The sequence below is a fragment of the Eurytemora carolleeae genome, unplaced genomic scaffold (assembly GCF_000591075.1).
Source record: "Eurytemora carolleeae unplaced genomic scaffold, Eaff_2.0 scaffold360, whole genome shotgun sequence".
In the NCBI taxonomy this organism is placed as follows: Eukaryota; Metazoa; Arthropoda; class Copepoda; order Calanoida; family Temoridae; genus Eurytemora; species Eurytemora carolleeae.
The window spans coordinates 1-15896 of NW_019396302.1; the positions used below are offsets into that span (position 1 = coordinate 1).

A 15896-nucleotide genomic window follows, 5' to 3' on the forward strand; every position below is an offset into this window, starting at 1 on the left:
AGGGTCTGAGGAGGTCGGCCCGGCGTCTAAGACTAGGTTTCAGACTCTAAGATTCTACCCGGGTAAGGACTTTGTTAAATGATTGTGCAATGAAAAACGAACCAAATAATTGGAAAATGAACGTTAATTCCAAGAACAAATTAAATAATTTTTTCTGAGCGATTGAAAAAACGCACGAAATGGGTTGTTAACGAACGATGAACTAACGAAAGGGAAAAAAAGGCTGACGCCCCCATCTCTAGATAAAGTAGGGGAGTGGGGGAGAAAGCATTTTTCATTTTTCAGACATTTTCTGCACTCTGGCACAGTGATTAAGTTTTACAGCATTGCTGTATTTTATACAGTGGCAAGTACGAATCCAAAATTACTTTCCATTTGAAATTGTTTAGGATGTTAATACTTTGATATACTCTAGTTCAGGATTTTAATACTTTGATATACTCTAGTTTAGGATTTCAATACTTTGATATACTCTAGTTTAGGATTTCAATACTTTGATATACTCTAGTTTAGGATTTCAATACTTTGATATACTCTAGTTTGGAAGGATAAAAGCTCAACATTTTCAACATTGATAATGGGAAAATTACGTTGCCAATTTCATTTTATAATAAAAATTCCCCAGATCTGTTTTTTTCAAATTTAATGCGTTAAAACATGAGATATTTATTGAGGGTTTCTTTTCATTTACATTTATTATCAATTTTCTTTACATTTACATCTGTCAGCAGTTTTCTTTATTTTTACATCTATTATCAGTTTTCTTTATACTTATATTGATTGTCAGTTTTCTTTATATTTATATTGATTGTCAGCCTCCTTTACATTTATATTTATTGTCAGCCATCTTTATATTTAAATTTATATATTTTTTGTCAGCCTTCATTATATTTATATTGATTGTCAGCCTTCTTTACATTTATATTGATTGTCAGCCCTCTTTACATTTATATTTATATTTATATTTATTTCAATCTTCTTTACATTTATTGTCAGCCTCCTTTATAGTTATATTTATTTCAGCCATTTTTACATTAATATTTATGTCAGCCTTCTTTACATTTATTGTCAGCCTCCTTTATAGTTATATTTATTTCAGCCATTTTTACATTAATATTTTTGTCAGCCTTCTTTACGTCAATAATTTATACTTGCTAATGATTCTGAGAAAAAAAAATGATTAAATCTGATTATAATATTTCAGCTCAATCAAGTTTTATTCATTTATTTCTCTTCTTCTGTCTCTGTATAGAGCACACCCTGAAAATGGTATTTAATTTTAATGTATGATAAGAACATGCCTCCACATTTATTTTATCTTAGTTGTATAGGTTTTTTTACCGACATTTTAATTAATACTAACCTTTCAAAAAGCTGAAGAAGCTTTCAAAAGTGTTTTTGAATTTAACATTTTAAAAGTGATTTCATTTTTATACTTTCAAAGTTCACAAAGTTTATCAAGCTTGATTTTAATATTAGAAAAATTTCAAAATTTAATCAAATTGTTATTTATTTAATTTCCATTTTCATTTTTCCAAATTTTCCCGAGTGTTTATTTTATTTCTTGTACCTCCGGGTTTGCCATTAAAGACGGCCAATGTTGGCTTGGCAAATCCCGTCATTAAAGTGTTAGTTTAAAGAATACATCTATGTAAAATTATGTACTTTAATGATAAATATATATCTATCTACCAGAGCAGGGAGGATATAGTCCCGAATATCCAGTATAGTATACCTATAGCACAGCAGGGAGGATGTATTCCCTAATATCCAGTATAGTATACCTATAGTACAGCAGGAAGGCTATAGTCACGAATATCCAGTATGTATAGTAAAACTGTAACAGAGCAGGGAGGATATATTCCCTAATATCCAGTATAGGATACCAGATACCTGTAACAGAGCAGGGAGGATATGTTCCCTAATATCCAGTATAGTATACCAGATACCTGTAACAGAGCAGGGAGGCTATATTCCTTAATATCCAGTATAGGATACCTGTAGCAGAGCAGGGAGGATATATTCCCTAATATCCAGTATAGTATACCAGATACCTGTAACAGAGCAGGGAGGATATATTTCCTAATATCCAGTATAGTATACCTATACCAGAGCAGGAGGATATATTCCCTAATATCCAGTATAGTATACCTGTAACAGAGCAGGGAGGCTATATTCCCTAATATCCAGTATAGGATACCTGTAGCAGAGCAGGGAGGATATTCCCTAATATCCAGTATAGGATACCTGTAGCAGAGCAGGGAGGATATATTCCCTAATATCCAGTAAAGGATACCTGTAGCAGAGCAGGGATGATATATTCCCTAATATCCAGTATATGATACCTGTAACAGAGCAGGGAGGCTATATTCCCTAATATCCAGTATAGTATACCTGTAACAGAGCAGGAAGACTATATTCCCTAATATCCAGTATAGTATACATATAGCATAGCAGGGAGAATATATTCCCTAATATCCAGTATAGTATACCCGTAACAGAGCAGGGAGGAAATGTTCTCTAATATGCAGTATAGTATACCTGTAACAGAGCAGGGAGGCTATAGTCACGAATATCCAGGCCGGGTGATTAAATAAAAAATCTTTAACTATTTCTAGATGATTTAGAACACATTCCTGATTTAAAATGCGTTCCAACTTAGAACAAGTTCTTGATAATAAGAACGCGTTAACGATTTTAACCGTTCTTTTCAAGCAATTCCCGTTCCGTTCTTTTACTAATCGTTCCAATATTTTTAAGAACGCGTTCTAAGCGTTCGTTTTTTTTCGGAACGATGGGATCGTTCTTGATTGTTCCGTTCGTTCTCGGGAAAGAACGATCGTTCCACCGTTAACGCGCCCAGCCCTAGTAACAGAGCAGGGAGGATATATTCCCTAATATCCAGTATAGTATACCTGTAACAGAGCAGGAAGGATATATTCCCTAATATCCAGTATAGTACACCAGATACCTGTAACAGAGCAGGGAGGATATATTCCCTAATATCCAGTATAGTATACCTGTAACAGAGCAGGGAGGATATATTCCCTAATATCCAGTATAGTATACCAGATACCTGTAACAGAGCAGGGAGGATATATTGCCTAATATCCAGTATAGTATACCTATACCAGAGCAGGGAGGATATATTCCCTAATATCCAGTATAGTATACCTATACCAGAGCAGGGAGGATATATTCCCTAATACCCAGTAGTATACCAGATACCTACACCAGAGCAGGGAGGATATATTCCCTAATATCCAGTATAGTATACCTATAGCACAGCAGGGAGGCTAAAGTCACGAATATCCAGTATGTATAGTAAAACTGTAACAGAGCAGGGAGGATATATTCCCTAATATCCAGTATAGGATACCTATACCAGAGCAGGGAGGATATATTCCCGAATATCCAGTATAGTATACCTATAGCACAGCAGGGAGCCTATAGTCACGAATATCCAGTATAGGATACCTATACCAGAGCAGGGAGGATATATTCCCGAATATCCAGTATTGTATACCTGTAACAGAGCAGGGAGGCTATAGTACCGAATATCCAGTATAGTATACTTGTAGCAGAGCAGGGAGGATATATTCCCTAATATCCAGTGTAGTATACCTGTAACAGAGCAGGGAGGATATATTCCCGAATATCCAGTATAGTATACCTATAGCATAGCAGGGAGGCTATAGTCCCGAATATCCAGTATAAAATCTCTGCTCCTGAGAGTATAGAGAACCCTGTGAACAGCCCCATTGTGCCTCCAACAGTTGAAAGCAGATCAACTACTGTAAACCTGTAAAGTAAGTATTCACAAAAAGAAAGGAGGCTGATACCTATAATCAAATCATGAATAGAAATTTCATTTATCCCCGTAGTTTTGTAATGAGTATTTGGAATAAACCTAGCTTCCAGGCCCACACACCCCAAAATGCATTGCGAAACCTGTTTCTCAATATGCAATAGAAGAAATAGTTTGTTAACCGTTTCATAATTTAATTATGGTTCATCCATTATCCTCTGTTTGATATTTCTGAACACTACCTTTTACATCTATCTATATACTTTGCTTGTCTGTCTGTCTGTTTGTATCCAATAATCGTCAAAACGGCTGAACCGATAGGGCCCACATTTTTTGTGGGACCTCACGTGACCCCAGGGAAGTTTTGTGAAGGATGAATATTTCAAAAATGTTTGCTTAAAAGATTTTTATTTTTTTTTTAAATTTTGAAAATGCGCAAAAACATATTATAAAAACCGCAAACTTTTTTTTTTATACTGTACAAAGAGAAGATGCTCACAGATAAAGCCACCATTAAAAGTTGAAATAGACGATGGGCTCAAAGCACCATAAAAGCCTAGTATAACATTTAGTTATAAAGTTTTCATAAGCTTCAATAAGAAGGCACCATGCAGAAATAAACAAAACACACGGAATTTCACTTTATGGGTCTTTGTATCTTACTCAATTAAAAATGTAAATTTATCAGTTTCTGTCCTGTAATTTGGATTATGGAAGTTTAATAACTATTTATAACACTGTTATTTTGGTATTATAATATCATAAAATAAATCATATATTGAGATTATTAACAGTTTAAAACCTTTATTTGTTAAATTGTGTTGTGTGTCGAGAAAAATGCTCAAAAGTACAAAATGGATTCAGGAGAGATTTGAAAAACTTGATTTTCTTTGTAGGTCCTGCATGAAATATTTTTAACTCAACGTGAATCTGTTTCTGTACCATCATAGATTATCACCGTATACTTATTTTTTTAGATTAAGTTGAAAAACCCTGAAGACTCTATATTTGACTAATGTTGATTAGGCTTATTATGTCTTCTGAAGCACCCCAGGCGCTATAGTTAGGGGGTCAAACAATGTGTCAAGTACTAGTGGTCTGGGCGCTATAACTTGGTAAATTTTAAAAATCTTGCAAATTGTATTTTTGGCTTGTCCGTGGCTCAATGATTAACCATATGGGGAGTTGGCACACCACCATCCTTTCACAACCCTCATAACATTGTAATCAAAATTATATTGGGTCACAACTATTACCTTGTGTTCATTCTCTTCACTTCAAATAGTTTAGCAGTATCTTCCTTGTCATAGAAGATAGCAATCACACTAAGACTTGTCTTTTCATTCCATCTAGGCGAGGACGTCCTGTTTAATTTCTCAAGTAGTCCTGTTGTGGAATCATAGTCTGCTCGGTTATCAAGGGTGATGTTGTAGAAACTTCGAGCAGCCATCTCATTCGTTTTATATCTTAAATAGACCATTGTTGTAATCTTAAGTGACCATCAATTTATATAGAAGCTGTCTGATCCACAATGATATCCTTTGTGCATTTATTTAATCAGTAATGGATAATATCGTTTTTCTAGTTTCTTTTATTGTTTCTCTAGTTTATTGGGAAAAAACAGTTGAAATCAACCAATTTTCAAAGGTAAATACATCAAAATGTCATTTTATCTTGATCAGACAAAGGTTTTAAGGATACCGTTGTAAAAAGGGCACAATACTATTTAAATGATGTTAGGTACTTTCCAAAAGGCATTTTACCAAGGGCAATTTCCCAAGTGGAAACTTCCCAAATGCGCAATTTCACAAGCGGCAACTTCCCAACTGACAATTTCCCAAGTGGCAACTTCCCCATGAAGGATAAATGGCATTTTCCCCATAAAGGAAGTATTAAATGAAGATTTACGTATAACATTTTAAAATAAATTTCTCTATTTTTTTTAGAAAATAGACAACTTAAAAAAATCATTCTGTTTCTCCAAGTTAGTTAAGGCAAAAGAACATGTTGGCGGCCTACACCCATTCTTCAAAGGGTGAAAATGTATTGAACGATCCTTATTATTATTTACGGTTAGGGTAAGCTTTCTGAGGCTAGGATGGGCAAGGGGGCCGAATTTACTTGAATTAAAGAAAATATAGTACAATGTTTAAGGTTAGGTCTTAGGCGCCACAGGCTACAATAGGGGACCGAGCGCTGCGGCTAGAATGGGCTAGGGGGCCGAGTGCTGCGGCTAGGACAGTTTAGGGGGCCGAGCACTGAGGCCAGGATGGGCAAGGGGGCCGAGCGCTGTGGCAATTACTTGTTTTAAAGAAAATATAGTAAATTATTCAAGGAAATTGGGAAAATGTACATTTGAGAAGTTTCCGCTTTTCCTTCATGGGGAAGTTGCCACTTGGGAAATTGCCGCTTGGAAAAAGACCTTTGGTAAAATACCAAACATCATTTGAATAAAGGGTCACTGGAAAGTAAGTCTACAGTACAAAATTGACAAAATTTAAAACAATAAACTTCACCTTAGTTTGAATTCTGTATAATCCCGTGCAATATCAAAAAGTTCCTGTTTTGTGAATGGAAATTTATCTGGATGTTGCTGATCATTCTCAATAGTTACGTAAAACTTTTCACACGACTCCTGGCAGGAAACCAATGCCTGAGAATAAAGATCTATCTCCTGCTGTACAAGGTCTAAAAATGAATCCGGCATGTCTCCCAAGCAAGGGAGATCCTTTACAGAACAAGCTCTGGTGTTTTTATCCGCTCTGAACCACCTAGAACAGTTGCATTGGAGTTCCTTAGCAGTTAGTATGTAGTCGTAAATACAAGACTTTCTTCTGTAGTTCCTCTTTGCCTCAGTTTGTAGAAGACAGTTTCTTTGTTTACTTGACAGACTTTCAAAGTTCTCAGTGTATGTGTATCTAATGGGTCTTTTGACCTTGAGATACAGTGTTGAAAATGGTCTCTCAGATCCATCTTGCAGGTTCTCAAACAAGGTTAAACCTTCATCAATTTCCAGACTTTCAGTAGTATCCAGGTATATTCTTCCAAAGGATAAGTCAGGATGTAAATATGCAACGTTACCTCTAAAATACTCTGGTTTGATCTTTGTACTGTATGTTGTGAGATCGAATGTCCTTGAATCCACCAGCAGGGTTAGATAGCTAGACTTAAACTTTTCCTTACTTGTATCCAACCTGTAGCACTGCTTACCATTAAACACAAATGGGTCAAAATCTTCGCACAATTTGTGCTTAAACCCTTTGTGCTTCAAACCAACAGATTCAAAGCCAGATATACAGATGGGAATAAAGGCAGGATTGATTTCAGCAAACTGTCCCAGCTTGTTTTTAGTAAAATGTGGAGGATGGACAGATTTAGAGATCAGACTTCCGAACAGTTCAGTTTGCAGTTTTCCCCAATCTATAAGCTTACTTTTTTCCTGAAAAAAAACAATGGAATTGAGTTTTTTTCATAATATTAAATTTTCTAATTCCTATATCTTTGCAGTTTACAAGTATAAACCTATGATTTTTCAAACTTATTCATTATTATTATTTAATCTGACAGAAATGATAGTTTGAAATATCAAAGGTCTACAACATCAAGTTGCAAAGATAAAAGGATTAGAAAATTTAAGTCTGTGACAATGACTCAATTCCTTTTTTAGGTTCTGATATTTTTAGTTACAAAAAGAATGTTAATACCAAAATATTTTCTCCATTTTCTAGAAACATAAGTGACGTGTTGGTTTGAATAGTCAACATATCTACTAAATCAGGCAGGCTCACATTCTCATACTGGGGCAAAATAGAGTTCAGCAGGGTTGAGGCAATTATCTTAGTTTTTTTCAGAATATGTTCCTTTAAAGAAACTCTCTCGACTTGACCATATCTTTCTATTTTTGAGTACAATATTCCTCTGGGTGTTCCTCGTTCCTTCAAATAGGTTAGCATAAGAGCAAACTCCTTCATAGTATTGACTGTCAGAGCTCGAAGCAGTCCTTGCATAATTTGAACTTCATATATCATAGGCTTCCAGTTCCATATCAGGCTGATTATCGTTGATAGTATGTTTCAAATTTTCAAGAAAATCTTGCTGTAAAATCAAAAAAATGTTTTTTTTAAATGTGGTATTTTAACTCAACTTATTAATAACTAATACAAAACAATAATCACACATTCAAACAACTCTTCTGAGGTCAACATTTTTTGTTGTGAATTCCAGGATTAATCATTTTAAAATTATCTTGTGCATTAACCTACAGATTAAATCAATTCCTCTTGGATATCCTGTAGTGGTAAATTTGGAGCTTATCAATGTTGATAACATTCTTTGTAGATGTTAAAATGTAAAAAAACTATCCTTAATTTCCAGGCTTCTAGTAAAGAAGATTGAGATGAGTTGGTTTTCAGAATAGAATCTGAAGAAAACCTTATCTTGGTCTCATTGTAGGAAATGTTTAAGTTCAAGTATCGGGGTAAGTTATCCTCATCTATTTCCATATATTTCATCTGGGACCAGATTTAATGAATAGCAAGGCAGATTTAATCCATGCACAATGCGTGATCAACCAGTTCTCTTTTGCTGTACGTTAGATCAAGTTGAAGAGAAGTGGTTTAATTTAGTCTACGTAGTTCAACTACTTATCCTATTAATTAAATCTGGTTCCTGGTTAAGAAATTTTTCTTTCCAAAACTCTGTAAGCCTCGTCACACAACTGGATATATCCGGTTGACAGCCCTCTAGTATGTTGTGAATTAAACAGAAAACTGGATTATCTGTGGATTCACATGTTTCAGGGATCGGGGAGGTTAAGGCAGGCTTCGTGATCCAGTGAAGAACAAGGGTAGAGTTGGTGCCCTGTCAGGGATTGTTTAATTAGTTTAATATAAATAAAATTCTCAATTTATCTAGAGTTACAAACTACGTAACTCAAGCTAAAATTTTTAATTCATATATCTTTTCAACATAATGGTTTGAGAACTGAAACTACTTGATCCAAAAGAACTCATAATTTGAAGCTTCCAAGTTTTTTTATGTCAGGTTGCAAAAAGTTGCAGAAATTTTAAATTTGTGCAGATCAAATGCAATAAGTTTCATTACCTGCAGTGGCGTAAATAAGGGGGGTTATTGGGGGTACTTACCCCCCCTAGAATCCTTGGGGTAATTACCCTCCCCTTAGAATCTTAGGGGTAAATACCCCCCTAGGATCTTTGGGACACAAACATCCCGGTTTAGTAACTTGATCTCCATTTTCTATGTCCATTATTACCATTAAAAGGAAAATGTAAAAAAAATGTTGGCGCTTCGCGCAGATAATCTTACTCAATCAACATAAAAAAGTAACATAGATAAATTTTACCCAAAAATCGAGTTTTTTCAATGCATTAGCGTACTTGCACTATATGTCAAATTAAGTATATAGCTCTTCCGGAATAAAATGTTAAAATATCAAGATTATTAAGAATTAAATTTTAAAAAGTAAGATATTTCCCTTTTAATTTAGTGAAATTAACATATATACCTAGTACATTGACGACAAGAAAATTTGAGAAATTAAAATTAGAATATAAACAAATACAATAATTTTTCAAAGTTTAGCAGAGTAGCTTTTCTAAAGATTTTAAAAAGTTACATGTTTTTCCTCTTAGAGTAAAACTATTTTTTACGTAACTTAATTCAGTTTTTTTACAGATCTTTGTAGTTAATGTAAAACGAATGACTATAATGACGGGTATAAAACAAGGTAAATGAGGCCTTTATTTGATGGAGTTTGTAAATGCCAGAAATGAGTGAAAAATGCAAATCAAACCCAACTAAAACCAATAATTTGATACACATCATGATATTTTCATAGGGGGGGTTAAAAAAGAAACGCGCCACATTAAAAAAATTTATCCCCCCTACAGAACCCTTATTTACGCCCCTGATTACCTTTTCTGGTTCACAGTTTAAACCAGAGTTAGAAGTTACAAGTGCATCTTCCCAAAGCCCAACTGATCCATTCAGAGTCAAGGTTGAAGTAAAAGGATATGTCTAAATACAGGTTTTTAAATAACATTAAACTTCATTATATAAAAACAGATTTTTTGATAGATTATAAAATAAGATCCTTGAATGATGAGTTGGATAAAAAGTATCGAGCAGATATCCCAGAAAAATCTGAACCAGTATCTTGTACTCCTGTGTACTGAGTGGAATCCTAAGATAGAATTAGATTATGTTTGAGTTTGAACTTTTTAAATAAAAGCCAGGGGTACAACTTTTGTTTGTGTTAACCCTTATTTGACCAGTAAATGGGCTCAATATTCAGGGATAATCTCTTAAATTGAGATTTAACTTCATAAGTTGACCTTTACTGTCAAGGTATCCTGTGTGGTTTCATCAACAGAAAATTTCATCTCACATTCACATGATTTAAGACACAAAAGTTTTACCCTTACTATCTCTGATCCGAGAATTACAAACTATACGAATTATCAGCAAACAAAAGCATTGTAAATTTCTAAAACAAAAATTCTGATTTGAAAAGAATGATGAAGTATTATTACTGAATAAACAAACCCTACTAAAGACCCATTTGGTGCCAGGTCGATACCAGCAGGTTAGTTGGGAAAGTGCGTTGTCGTTAGAATACATCAAGATTCCTAGATATTACCATTTAGACATTTAACAATAAGTTTGTCTTATAAAATAAGATCTTATGCTGACCTTCATTTCTGAGGTAGAACTTGTTCGGCTCAAACCGAGATGTAGGAAACATATTGATATTTGGCAGTGGCAACTGGAACTCATTTCTAAAACAATGTGAATTTAACACCTAAACTTAAATATATTTAGAATTTAAAAACAGAATATATAATGGATATTTTACAAAGGATTTGAGTCTTTGCCACAAACTCAAATTTTCTAATTCCTATATCCTTGCAACCCAATGCCATAGACCTTAGATATTTCAAACTATGAATTCTGGTAGATCAAATAATCTAAGTTTGAAATATCAAAGGTTTGCACCATCAAGTTGCTAAGATATAAGGATTAGAAAATTTGAGTTTGTGACATTCCTAACATTTTATTTGTAATGTCGTTCAAAATGGTCGTCATGCCGGAATGCTTTCGGTGAATTTTGTATATAGAACAAAATGTTAGAGGCCGGTTCTTCTTACACAGTAGGCTTAGACTTTCAAGCTAAAACAAATTTATTTCCAACCTGTAAACTTTTTGAAGAATGTCTGCTGTTAATTTCATTTTGTCTGTTATAGTGTCTGCAAACTGGGTTGCAGTTGTAAACATATCAGTCACTATTTGGTTCTCTATCCTGCCACCAGATTTAATAAATAGTAATTGGTATTTGAACCGCTTAGACAAAGTTGAACCATTCGTCTTGTTGGGCGCAGGTTTAATCTGAAGAAAAGTGGTTTAACCATATCTATACGGTTCAACTATGTCTCGCTATAAAATCTAGTCCCTGGCTTTCTCTTTAGACCATTCATCCGAGGTAAACTCTACATATTCAAGAGCTGCATCAAACTGTACAAATCAATCAATAAATCAATTAATCAGAATGAATCAATCAATAAATCAATTAATTAGAATAAATCAATCAATAAATCAAGCATGTGGCAATCTATAGAATTTCCAATATCATATTGGATTATCTTCCATCTTACAATAAACTGTACTTTTGGCATGCAAATTATTATTTTATAAAAAGTCATTATTTTTTTGTTAAACTGATTCAATCTCCTAAATACTCTGTCCCAAGAATTCTACTGCGGAATTCCGAAATCACATGGAACACAATTTTGGAATTTGTAACTTTATTTTACAGCCTTCAAATTAAAGACATTCCAATAATAATTGAAGGGAACTTAGTTACAAAATCTATTTTTTAGCACTTCATAATTATTAAGCTTAATGTTTTACACCAGTGCTATTATAAACCTGAATGGTGTAAATGTCAATGATTTACCCCACCAGATGGAAAAGATGTTGGGATTGAAAAGCTATTGTTGTTCAAATGGCGAAATGTCTAATTTTGAAAAGTATGAAGATTTGACCTTTGTATTAGTATTTGGAGGGCACAGAATCACAGCAGGAAGAGGAACATCATCGGTTAGCAATGTATTACTCTCTATAACTATAGGGTCCCCATACCATTCTTTGGCAAATACTGAAAAATTATCTTATCTATATAATAAAACTGTTCGCTCATATATATATTGGTATATTTGTTTATATATTTATATGTTAGCTATAGCTGGCCAAACGGTTGGACCAAATTGAGCAAAAGAAATATTATTTTTTTCTTCAAAATTTTAAACTTTTTAAAGTGTTTTTAAGATTCCACGGGCAACGCCGGGCACTTCAGCTAGTAATCAATACTTTTGTTAAATCGGAGATGATCATATAAATTCTAAATATGTTGTAAACATTTAATTCATACCACTTAGAATGTAATAAGCAGCTCCAAATCCAAGAAGAATTAGGATGAACCAAACTGAGCGAGTCAATGCACTTCTAAAGCAAACTATGTAAATCAGTATACTTCTAATAACAAACTAAATGAGTCAGTGCACTTCTAAAGCAAACTATGTAAATCAGTATACTTCTAAAAACAAACTAAATGAGTCAGTGCACTTCTAAAAAAACTAAGCAAGTCAGTACACTTTTAAAAACATACCAAGGGAGTCAGTACACTTAATTCTCTAAAATCATACCAAGGATGTCAGTACACTTCTAGAAACATACCAAGGGAGTCAGTACACTTAATTCTCTAAAATCATACCAAGGATGTCAGTACACTTCTAGAAACATACCAAGGGAGACAGTACACCTCTTTTAACATACCAAGAGAGTCAGTAAACTTCTAGAAATATACCAAGGGAGTCAGTACATCTCTAAAATCATACCAAGGATGTCAGTACACTTCTTTTAACATACCAAGGGAGTCAGTACACTTCTTTTAACATACCAAGGGAGTCAGTACACTTCTTTTAACATACCAAGGGAGTCAGTATACCTCTTTTAACATACCAAGGGAGTCAGTACACTTTTAGAAACATACCAAGGGAGTCATACACTTCTTTTAACATACCAAGGGAGTCAGTACACCTCTTTTAACATACCAAGGGAGTCAGTACACTTTTAGAAACATACCAAGGGAGTCAGTAAGCTTCTAGAAACATATCAAGGGAGTCATTATACCGAATCATAAACATATTTAGGAAGTCAGTATACTTCTGAAATCATACTAAGCTAGAGACAGTATACTTCATAATCTATACTTAAAGGGAGTTTTCACGAAAAATGAAAGGGGGTACAGGCTTAATGCGATAAAAAAGCGCTTTTGATCGCTACTAATCTTACTTCTATCTGTTGCGTCTATAAGGAGAAAATTGTTAAAAACGGCTAATACCGAAGAACGTAGTGTCCATACAAATTCAGAGAGATGCAACATACGAGTACGACATAGAACGTAAAAAAATCTATTTAATTTCAAACAAATCATTTAGATATTACAACCTATAGTCATCGATTATCTTTCGCCACATTTGTATATAGTTTATTTTTCATAATATGTTTTAATTGTTATGATCTGAGAGTTACTTATAAAAACATTTATTCCTGTTTCGAAGATATTTGGTAATAAAGACGACATTTTAATATTTTCCAGGAATGTTCGAAAACAAGTTGTAAGCTAAATATTATTTCAAAAAATAAAATCAAAACATATTATGAAAAATATAAACAAATTATATACAAATGTGGCGAAAGATAATCGATGACTGTAGGTTGTAATATCTGAATGATTTGTTTGAAATTAAATAGATTTTTTAACGGTCTAAGTCGTATGTTGCATCTTTCATGAATTTGTATGGACACTGCGTTCTTCCGTATTAATCGTTTTTAACAATTTTCTCCTTATAGACGCAACAGATAGAAGTAAGATTAGTAGCGATCAAAAGCGCTTTTTTGTCGCATTAAGCCTATACGCCCTTTTATTTTTCGCGAACACTCCCTTTCAGCCTAATTTAAATAACAAAACCTTTGATACTAGAATGATGTTCTGTGAATCAACTAGTTACTAAAATATATCCAACTAATCTTAAAAGTTTTGGCGAGTCTAGTCCAGCTTTCAAAGTTTGCTCTTATCAACTTGTATAGTTTATATCTACTATGGTATATCTATTAAAGGGAAATCGAACCTCTTTGGTGTAAGATAACTAAGACCGTGGATTGATGATGAATCACAATATTCCCAGACTCTAGACCTTGCTTGACTCGTCATGCTTTCAGTCGACATTTTATCTAAAACATTGATTATTTTCAGTTTTGGTTTCTCTGTAAAAGACATATTGTCAGAATTCAACACGTTTGAACATAAAATCACGAGGATATCTTTATATATATATTTCTCAGATTAAGGTTTAACCACAAGGTTGTAGTATTTAGAGTGCTGATCCTTTACTAACTGTACAATCCATGTACTTCACTTTTTTACTGCGGAAGCGTACTGCATATTTGATGTCTGTTCCGTACATCCTTTATCAGTAAATCGTCTTGATTGTACACACATGCTGGATATTTGGCCGGGTAGTTAACTACCAGTCCCCCCCCCCGTGAATATTTAAAGGATATTAAATTATGATTTAGAATCGGAGTTGCTACTCTTGAAATGGAGGAAAACGTAGTGTAACAGTGGGCGAGTTTTGTTGATCTTTTACGATCAGCAATTCAAGGATGTTTTGGATCGCTGAGATCATAGCTACCAAGGGGAATCATGCCCCCTTTCCCCCCCCCCCCATCTTTAACCCTACGGTTGGACTTTAGAATCCTATTTTGAATCCTAACGGATTTATTTGAGTTTGCATTTGGATTCTATAAATAACCCAAGCGACGCCGAATTTTCCGTTATCTTGAAGACCCAAGCGTTGGGGAGGGGGCGGAACAACCCCGTGGTAGCTAGGGTTAAATGCGATCCTAGGATGGAGCGAAATCGAAGGGGGACAGACAGTTGTGATTCAGCTCCCTTGAATTAAGGTTCCCTTGAAGAATTCCCCTACTAGATGAAAATGATTTGATTAACAATATTTAATTTGTATAAGTGAGACGATGAAGATGAAAATGTAAAATGTCTCCTGTTTTATAGAACTGATTAGATTCATAATATTTAGTTTGTATTGGTATCGTTCGATTTAGAGTTTGTATCTTTTGTATATAAATATATTGTAAGAAAAACCGACTCGTTGAATATTTGAGAAACTCAGTGCATTGCTTTATTGATTTTTATTCATATACTATAGTAGCATTACAAATTACCGTCTTCATTCCCGTTAAGCAATTTCATGCTTCTCATGATATGCATTTAGTAAATACCTACGCTGGCCGGCAATGTTTATTTTGAAACTGTCCAATACAAAGCTAATCTTAAATTTTTTTTGACTATTTATGTGTTTTTATTAATTCTATTTATTCTCTGGCGCTAGATATGTTTTAACTGAGGCTTTACCTCAATTAGATACTGCTCAGTGCTTACCATAATATGGCCTTTGTTAATAAGGAGGCAAGGGGAGGAAGGCCAACCACATCAATATTTAGTCCGAACCACATTCTCCTCATTTTCTCGTCCAAACCACCTAGAAATCCTCGTCCTTTCAATATTATTTTTTTTAAGTGTCCTATCCTTGAAAATAAATACATTTTTAAAAATATGGCGACGTTAGGGCATAGATGAAATATAAAATTTGGCCAGTTAAATTTTAGATTTGTGTAAAAATGAAAATACTCCATTTAAACGATGTTCTACAAAAAAGCGTCTGTATCAAGAGCCCTTTCTTTCGCGGAAAATGCCGCAAAACATTCTCAAACTCGATGTAAACAATTTTTTGCAATATTCCAGCTGGATTTGGGTTAGAGATATGACTTAAAATTTTTATATGATTAAATACTGTTTGAATTCATAGGGTTGTGACCAATTAATTGTAGCAAATGATTTAAATAATATAAATTGAACATTATTTTTTCTATAATTTTAAGCATGCGGCAGGCAGTAGTGATCTCTTAGTGGGTACAACAAATCTACCTT

At 33.9% G+C, this 15896-nt stretch overlaps 2 protein-coding genes across 2 annotated transcripts; both read right to left on the reverse strand.

The window, feature by feature from the left end:
- Nucleotides 1-729: 729 nt before the first annotated feature.
- On the reverse strand, nt 730-8317 carry LOC111700510 (uncharacterized). Its single transcript, XM_023471440.1, has 5 exons — nt 7513-8317; nt 6325-7247; nt 5065-5274; nt 3674-3802; nt 730-1260 (listed from the first exon to the last, which is right to left on the reverse strand). The coding sequence occupies exons 1-5, from the start codon at nt 7834-7836 to the stop codon at nt 1221-1223; spliced, it is 1626 nt and encodes a 541-aa protein (XP_023327208.1). The 5' UTR covers nt 7837-8317; the 3' UTR covers nt 730-1220.
- Nucleotides 8318-8482: 165 nt separating this feature from the next.
- LOC111700511 (uncharacterized) lies at nt 8483-14115 on the reverse strand. Its single transcript, XM_023471441.1, has 9 exons — nt 14017-14115; nt 12255-12328; nt 11869-11981; nt 11277-11338; nt 11019-11126; nt 10520-10605; nt 10373-10455; nt 9743-10010; nt 8483-8668 (listed from the first exon to the last, which is right to left on the reverse strand). Exons 1-8 carry the CDS (start codon nt 14112-14114, stop codon nt 9906-9908), a joined length of 729 nt encoding a protein of 242 aa, XP_023327209.1. The 5' UTR covers nt 14115; the 3' UTR covers nt 8483-8668; nt 9743-9905.
- Nucleotides 14116-15896: the final 1781 nt, after the last annotated feature.

What these genes read in the sequence shown, in the direction of transcription:
- LOC111700511 (XM_023471441.1), bottom strand. Translation starts at nt 14,114, where the DNA reads ATGTCGACTGAAAGCATGACGAGTCAAGCAAGGTCTAGAGTCTGGGAA. An exon ending in TGCTTATTACATTCTAAGTG is followed by an intron (nt 11,982 to 12,254) that starts GTATGAATTAAA and finishes ATAATTTTTCAG; the next exon opens with TATTTGCCAAAGAATGGTAT. An exon ending in CCAAATGGGTCTTTAGTAGG is followed by an intron (nt 10,011 to 10,372) that starts GTTTGTTTATTC and finishes ATTCTATCTTAG; the next exon opens with GATTCCACTCAGTACACAGG.
- LOC111700510 (XM_023471440.1), bottom strand. Translation starts at nt 7,836, where the DNA reads ATGATATATGAAGTTCAAATTATGCAAGGACTGCTTCGAGCTCTGACA. An exon ending in TATACAGAATTCAAACTAAG is followed by an intron (nt 5,275 to 6,324) that starts GTGAAGTTTATT and finishes GGTCTATTTAAG; the next exon opens with ATATAAAACGAATGAGATGG. An exon ending in GCCTCCCTGCTATGCTATAG is followed by an intron (nt 1,261 to 3,673) that starts GTATACTATACT and finishes TACCATTTTCAG; the next exon opens with GGTGTGCTCTATACAGAGAC.